At 43.6% G+C, this 8,705-nt stretch overlaps 1 protein-coding gene across 3 annotated transcripts in view; it reads right to left on the bottom strand.

Annotated features, from left to right (window-relative positions):
- Positions 1-528: 528 nt before the first annotated feature.
- The window catches only part of LOC137543737 (gastricsin-like), a 34,338-nt gene continuing 26,161 nt past the window's right edge, over positions 529-8,705 (bottom strand). For all 3 annotated transcript variants that reach the window (XM_068264868.1, XM_068264870.1, XM_068264869.1), the window contains 4 exons: positions 7,530-7,637; positions 3,987-4,134; positions 926-1,024; positions 529-834 (listed from right to left, as the gene is read on the bottom strand). In XM_068264868.1, the coding sequence (XP_068120969.1) occupies positions 682-834; positions 926-1,024; positions 3,987-4,134; positions 7,530-7,637 (508 nt within the window). In that variant the 3' untranslated portion in view covers positions 529-681. The remainder of the gene's footprint in view (positions 835-925; positions 1,025-3,986; positions 4,135-7,529; positions 7,638-8,705) is intronic.

Raw genomic sequence — 8,705 nt, 5'->3', positions numbered from 1 at the left:
GAGTGAAGTGTATTGGAATCTGAAAACGCACTATAAAAACGCATGAAAGTGCACATCACATAATCCCAAAATCGCGTGTTTTTGGTTTGCTAATTTCTAGAGGAAAACATCCCTTACAGCCTTCAGGAATGCCAATTGTTAGTAGCCATCTATGTCTGCCCCAAGCTCCCTCTGGTCAGGGAAATTTCAGAGCAATTGCTGAGCATGGCCATTTGGCTATACATAGTGTAATTTGATCATGTTTGTACGATATCAGAACTGTCTGCTTAATACGAGGACCAGCATTTTGGATATTGTTTGGATATATCGTTCAGGGAGAGCTGTATAGACTTAGCTGATCATTGGGAATTAATGTGTGGCCAGTATTAGCTGACTTGCCGTGCTACCTCAAGCTAATCTGTACCCTAAGAACTGCAGCATCAATGTCAGTTTTCCTCACTCATATATATTATACTTTTAGAATATTTTTATTAGTCTAGTAGATTTGTGGATGGTTGTCTATGTGAATCAGTCATTACAACAACATAATAATGTGCAAACTTACATTGTTTAATGAAATGACATTCTCAACATGATATTTATCTTAGTGCGAAGTTATATATTTAAATATCCCAGTGAAGCCTTTGATATCTCAATCATAGTGTTGCCCAGAGTTCTTCCAGTTTCCTTCATACCGCAGGTCTAAGCCATGGCAGCAAAACCAACTTGGTTATTGCCAAAGTCATAAACTGAATAGTACTGACGAAGGAACACATCTCCCAGTATCCAAAGAGGCTGACCATTTCGAGAAGGCAGATATGTTGACTCGAAACCAACAACACAATATCCATTAATCTGAAAAAGAATGGCAACGCAGCTCAGTAAAAAAAATGTTTGTTGTATCCTTTCTGACATAAAGACAGGATACATTTGTGTCTATAGTCACCTGCAGTATGTATCCTGAAGGAGGAATGGAGAACTGAGTGCCACTGATGGTGAAACTGATGGGTGGCAGATTCTGCACGTTGTTGCAGTTTACATAATACTGGAAAAAATGTGAAAGAGAAGTTATGAGAACTTTTGTTTATTGTATCTATGTAAGCACTCGATTGCTATAACACGGGGGTGCTCAATAGGTCAATCGCGATCTACCGGTAGATCGCGACCGCCTATTTGGTAGATCGCGGCCTCTTGGCCGCGTCCCATCCCAATTTGCGGCCGGCAGCTTTCCCATCATATTTTGCTGCCAGCCGCCAGCCAATAGGAAGCGGGGAAGAGAGAGGAGGCGCGGCTGAAGAGGCCTTGACGCGACGTCATGGCTGGCTGGCGGTGCCGGGCACACGCGCACACCCTGGGCGGTGGCTGCACAGGACGCTGGCTCCTACTGCGCATGCGGGGCTGCTCACGCTACACCGGATCGCTCCGAGTCCGAGAGGGGAGACCAGACATCGCCGCTGGAGAGAGGTAAGTGATTGAGCACCCATCCTACCTATGCTAATGCAACCTATCCCTACCTACCTACGCTAGAGGCACCTATCCTACTTACCTATACTAAAGGGACCCATCCCCCACCTACCTATACTAAAGGGACCCATCCCCACCTACCTATGCTAGAGGCACCTATCCTACTTACCTATACTAAAGGGACCCATCCCCCACCTACCTATACTAAAGGGACCCATCCCCACCTACCTACGCTAGAGGCACCTATCCTACTTACCTATACTAAAGGGACCCATCCCCCACCTACCTATGCTAAAGGGACCCATCCCCACCTACCTATGCTAAAGGGACCCATCCCCACCTACCTATGCTAAAGGGACCCATCCCCACCTACCTATGCTAAAGGGACCCATCCCCACCTACCTACCTATGCTCAAGGGACCCATCCCCACCTACCTACCTATGCTAAAGGGACCCATCCCCACCTACCTACCTATGCTAAAGGGACCCATCCCCACCTACTTACCTATGCTAAAGGGACCCATCCCCACCTACCTACCTATGCTAAAGGGACCCATCCCCACCTACCTACCTATACTAAAGGGACCCATCCCCCACCTACCTATACTAAAGGGACCCATCCCCACCTACCTATGCTAAAGGGACCCATCCCCACCTACCTATGCTAAAGGGACCCATCCCCACCTAACTATGCTAAAGGGACCCATCCCCACCTACCTATGCTAAAGGGACCCATCCCCACCTACCTACCTATGCTAAAGGGACCCATCCCCACCTACCTACCTATGCTAAAGGGACCCATCCCCACCTACCTACCTATGCTAAAGGGACCCATCCCCACCTACCTACCTATACTAAAGGGACCCATCCCCCACCTACCTATACTAAATGGACCCATCCCCACCTACCTATGCTAAAGGGACCCATCCCCACCTACCTATGCTAAAGGGACCCATCCCCACCTAACTATGCTAAAGGGACCCATCCCCACCTACCTATGCTAAAGGGACCCATCCCCACCTACCTATGCTAAAGGGACCCATCCCCACCTACCTATGCTAAAGGGACCCATCCCCACCTACCTACCTATGCTAAAGGGACCCATCCCCACCTACCTACCTATGCTAAAGGGACCCACCCCCACCTACCTACCTATACTAAAGGGACCCATCCCCCACCTACCTATACTAAAGGGACCCATCCCCACCTACCTATGCTAAAGGGACCCATCCCCACCTACCTATGCTAAAGGGACCCATCCCCACCTAACTATGCTAAAGGGACCCATTCCCACCTACCTATGCTAAAGGGACCCATCCCCACCTACCTACCTATGCTAAAGGGACCCATCCCCACCTACCTACCTATGCTAAAGGGACCCATCCCCACCTACCTACCTATGCTAAAGGGACCCATCCCCACCTACCTACCTATACTAAAGGGACCCATCCCCCACCTACCTATACTAAAGGGACCCATCCCCACCTACCTATGCTAAAGGGACCCATCCCCACCTACCTATGCTAAAGGGACCCATCCCCACCTAACTATGCTAAAGGGACCCATCCCCACCTACCTATGCTAAAGGGACCCATCCCCACCTACCTATGCTAAAGGGACCCATCCCCACCTACCTATGCTAAAGGGACCCATCCCCACCTACCTACCTATGCTAAAGGGACCCATCCCCACCTACCTACCTATACTAAAGGGACCCATCCCCACCTACCTACCTATGCTAAAGGGACCCACCCCCACCTACCTACCTATACTAAAGGGACCCATCCCCACCTACTTACCTATGCTAAAGGGACCCATCCCCACCTACCTATACTAAAGGGACCCATCCCCACCTACCTATGCTAAAGGGACCCATCCCCACCTACCTATGCTAAAGGGACCCATCCCCACCTAACTATGCTAAAGGGACCCATCCCCACCTACCTATGCTAAAGGGACCCATCCCCACCTACCTATGCTAAAGGGACCCATCCCCACCTACCTATGCTAAAGGGACCCATCCCCACCTACCTACCTATGCTAAAGGGACCCATCCCCACCTACCTACCTATGCTAAAGGGACCCATCCCCACCTACCTACCTATGCTAAAGGGACCCACCCCCACCTACCTACCTATGCTAAAGGGACCCACCCCCACCTACTTACCTATGCTAAAGGGACCCATCCCCACCTACCTATACTAATGGGACCCATCCCCACCTACCTATGCTAAAGGCACCTATCCCCACCTACCTATGCTAAAGGCACCTATCCCCACCTACCTATGCTAAAGGTACCTATCCCCATCTACCTATGCTAAAGGCACCTGTACCCAGCTACCTTTGCTGAAGGAACCTATACTTAGCTACCTATACTGGAGGCACTTGTACCTGGGGGCTATTCATGACGGGGGGGGGGGGGGGGTCTGCAACACTTTAAATGTTGGTAGATCTCCTGGACTTGGCAAATTTTAAAGTAGCTCGCGAGCCGAAAAAGTGTGGGCACCCCTGCTATAACATTATAGATTTGACACTGAAATTACCTGGCCATTTTGCCCCTCCTGAGCACCAAGAGTCTGTAGGAGAGTGCTGAGGTACTGCTGTGGAATAGTGAGGAGAGGGGTTCCTGTATCCACAATGCCCTGGCAGCCCTGACTACACCAGCCGGTTGCTTGTCCATTGACAGAGAATCTGAGGAAACAAAAATATGGAGGACAAATGTATATTATCTTTTCAACATTTCAGCCATTCATAATACTACTGTGTACCATAAAGCCAGAAAACAAATGAGGCAGCACTTCTTTATCTGCTAGATAATAAAACTTAGAGGAACTCCAGTGAAAATAATGTAGTCAAAAAAGTGCTTCATTTTTTACCATAATTATGTATAAATGATTTAGTCAGTGTTTGCTCATTGTAAAATCTTTCCTCTCCCCGATTTACATTCTGACATGTATTACATGGTGACATTGTTACTGTGGGCAGGTTATGTAGCTGCTCCTAGCTGTTTTGGCTGTTAGAGACAGCTGTAAACAGCTAATTCCTGTCTGTGAACATTGTTACATTGTGGCAGTTTGCACAGAGTACCGCGGTACTCAGAGCTTCTTGTGGGAGGGGTTTCAGCACAAAATCAGTCATACAGCGCCCCCTGATGGTCTGTTTGTGAAAAGCATTATATTTCTCATGTAAAAGGGGGTATCAGCTACTGATTGGGATAAAGTTCAATTCTAGGTTGGAGTTTCTCTTTAACTACTTTGGCCTCCTGGACGTACTAGCTACGCCCAGGAGGCCATGTGCACGTATGCGCGCTCCCGGCCGCGGATCGTTAGCCCACGAATCAGTGTATCGGGCTATGGTGCCCGATCACTGATTCCTCTCCCCCGCAGAAAAAGCGACAGCTTCTCTCAGAAGCTCCGCTTTTTCTGGCTGTTGCGTCTCCCGTGCATCCCTCTAAGCGTATGCTACGCTTAGAGTGACGTCATGTAAACAAACTCATGGCCGCCATCTTGTGGCCAAAAAGTAATACTACATCTGAAATTTAAAAAAATAAAAATTAACACACATTTACATTATAAACACATTGTTTACCTCCCACCCTCCCAAAACTACCCAAATAAAATGTTTAATATAAAAAAAAAAAAATTACAATAAAAAAACAAACAAACATGTAAATATTTACCTAAGGGTCTAAACTTTTTAAATATCAATGTAAAGATGAAATATTTCTATATTTTTTTTATTCTAAACTTGTAAATAGTGATAGATGCAAAACGGAAAAAATGCACCTTTATTTCCAAATAAAATATTGTCGCCATACATCGTTATAGGGACATAATTTTAACGGTGTAATAAACGGGACATATGGGCAAATACAATACGTGAGTTTTAATTATGGAGGCATGTATTATTTTAAAACTATAATGACTGAAAACTGAGAAATAATGCATTTTTTCCGTTTTTTTCTTATTCTTCCTGTTAAAATGCATTTACAGTAAAGTGGCTCTTAGCAAAATGTACCCCCCAAAGAAAGCCTAATTGGCGGCGGAAAAAACAAGATATAGATCAGTTCATTGTGATAAGTAGTGATAAAGTTATAGGCTAATTAATGGGAGGTGAACATTGCTCGGATGCATAAAGTGAAAACGACTGAAGGCTGAAGTGGTTAAGGTGGCCACACACACCATTCAATTTTTAAATATCTGTTCAATTCAAGAATAGCGATACATTTTTCTAACTGATTGTAACATTTCAAATATCTGACCAATGTACCACACATACAGTATATGTTACATTTTTCCTCAGTTATGATAAAAATGATTGGAAATGCTGAGAAAATTGCTTGGGTGTATATATTAATTAATTGACAAGCTTCCACACACCATTCAATTTTCATAAAAATGGATCAGAAAAATCCACCATTCCTGATTGACTTTTATTGAATAAAAACAGAAAATCCGGTCAGATTTCTTGTTCGAATAAAAAAAAAGCTTTTGAATTTTTAAGGAAATCCAATCTTTTTTATCGAATTGCCGTAAAATTGGATCATTTTATTGTATCGTGTGTGGCAACCTTTATTCTTTAGAGCTTGCGTATATAGATCTCTAAAGAGGAACTCCAGTGAAAATAATGTAATAAAAAAGTGCTTCATTTTTACAATAATTATGTATAAATTATTTAGTCAGTGTTTTCCCATTGTAAAATCTTTCCTCTCCCTGATTCCCATTCTGACATTTACCTGGTGACATTTTTACTGCTGGTAGGTGATGTCAGTGGAAGGAGATGCTGCTTGCTTTTTTGGCATTTGGGCCCAGCTGTAAACTGCTGTTATTTCCCACAATGCAATGAGGTTCACAGACAGGAAACTGTCAGGACCACTGTGGAAGGGGTTTCACCACAATATCAGCCACACAGAGCCCCCTGATGATCTGTTTATTAAAAGGAATAGATTTCTCATGGGAAAGGGAGTATCAGCTACTGATTGGGATGAAGTTCAATTCTTGGTCACGGTTTCACTTTAAGGTAAGTTCATGTCTTAGCTATACTAGTGAATAGAAAACTGGGGTAGAGTTAAAGAGAACCCGAGGTGGGATTTAATTATGTTAGTGGGGCACAGAGGCTGGTTGTGCACACTAACACCAGCCTCTGTTGCCCCATGGTGTGCCTCCATGACCACCCTGCGCACCGCTATACCCCCGCAGTGCTGGCCACACACAGCGTGTCGCCAGTACAATGTTTACGCTATATGTCGCCAGCACTGCGGGGGGTATAGCGGCGCGCAGGGGGGTCATGGAGGCACACCATGGGGCAACAGAGGCTGGTGTTAGTGTGCACAACCAGCCTCTGTGCCCCACTAACATAATTAAATCCCACCTTGGGTTCTCTTTAAAGGACCGCTATTACGAAAAATTGTAAAATCCAATATGCATGTGTATGCATATGTATAAAATGTGCTGTCACTAAACAATAGGTTGCAAAAATCTAACAGGATTTGGATTAGTCTATCTTCATAGGGGATTCTCAGGGTTCTATATTGAAAAGCACTTTGTGAACCGCTTTTGCTCAGTCCAACTGGCAAAACAGTGTTTAAGCGAGTACAGAGGTCTGTAGTTACCTGGTTCTGATCTTTTACCCTTCTTAAATAAGGGAAAAGCATCAGCTTTACACCAGTCACAGGGAACTGACCCACTTGAAAGAGAATCGTGTTAAGAGAATGTTCTGGATTGTGTATGTACAGTATCTTTTATTTTATTACTTTTTGGGGGGGGGGGGGGGGGGGATTAGACCATCTAGAAAACCTTTATTTTGTTCATTTAGAATTCTAAAGCAATGAAGCATAATTGTATGATTCACCTTAATGTCAGATGGAATAATTGATTGACTAGGAAAAACAATATTACAAATATATTTGGCGCTTGAACAAAAATTCTTAGTGGATGATTGATTGGTTGAGAAGCTGATTTTCTGTACTGATGTCTTAAAGAATTCTATTGGTGCTACAGAGAGACTCCTTAAGTGACTATTATTTTCATAACATGCCTAAATCTCTGCCATCTGCAGAAGAAATAATTTCTGTATTCAATACTTACGCTTCAATACCAATCTGCCAGTAGATCTGTTCAGTTACTGGAGTCCAGTATATTTGGCCTGAATATAAACTGCTGTCCACTCCTCCAAGTATCACTTCTCCAGATTGGCTAAGAAGACAGATGAGAATGTTTTTATTAGCAGAACACATTATACCAAATATTTTATTTCGGGCTGGGTTGAGGGAACTGATTTCTATTTTGCTGTACTCCTTTCAACACTCTCTAATAATTGCCATGAATTTCAATCAGGCAACATTCCCCCGGCATCTGTTTTTGTTGCGCAACTGGCACTAAATTAAGAGAACCCCAACACCAGGTTTTTTTTTTATTTGGCACAGAGGCTTCCTATTGGACAGGACCAATGGTCCAATATGGATTTTTGAAGGCTTATTTGAATTTGATACCAACAATCCCAATCCCTATTTCATTTTTTAGACAAAGTAATTGTTTTCAGGTCTAGTCTTAGCACAAAAAAAAGGCAATTTCTTTACTGGAGATCACAAACATTTCTGCCAAAGGGGATCTCTTCATATTTGTTTAATGTCAAAATGGAAATATACAGAATGAAAAGTCAGAAACGATTAGGATTGATTTTGCATAAAACTTTTTAAACTACGGATCAGATATTAAATGGGTCACTTTTATCTTTGCATTCATCCGAATTGTTAGCTTATACCCATCTCAGATCTAAGTACAAATAGCATAGGAAGTGAAAAAAGATTTTGTAGTCAGAATGTGTGCAACTAAGAAGAAGTTTTCTGAAAACAGGAAATATTAATTAACCTTCAAGCAGATAAGCTTAATTTAGACAGTCATGTACTGGAGAGTAGCAGAGCCACGGTAACAGCAGAAGTATGGAATTAAGCTGGCCACTAACTGTCCAATTTCTAGCGAAAAATCGTTCGAGCGATCAGAATTTCTGATCGGATTGGTTGCAAATAATCTCCATTGGTAGACACAATCGATTATGAACGAGTGAAAAAAATGTCGCCCGAATGAATTTTCATCGAACAAAAATTTGGATTTTCTTGGTGGTCGTGATAGATGGGAAGTAATGATTGGTTAGTTGATGGTGTAGTAAACGATTTTTCGTCCGATCAGAATTTCTGATCGCTTGAACGATTTTTCACTAGAAATTGGACCGTTAGTGGCCAGCTTTAGTTCCGACTTGCGACA

This window comes from Hyperolius riggenbachi, unplaced genomic scaffold (assembly GCF_040937935.1).
Source record: "Hyperolius riggenbachi isolate aHypRig1 unplaced genomic scaffold, aHypRig1.pri scaffold_195, whole genome shotgun sequence".
NCBI classification, from domain to species: Eukaryota; Metazoa; Chordata; class Amphibia; order Anura; family Hyperoliidae; genus Hyperolius; species Hyperolius riggenbachi.
The sequence above is the reverse complement of the archived record's forward strand: the minus strand, read 5'-3'. Positions and strand labels throughout refer to the sequence as shown.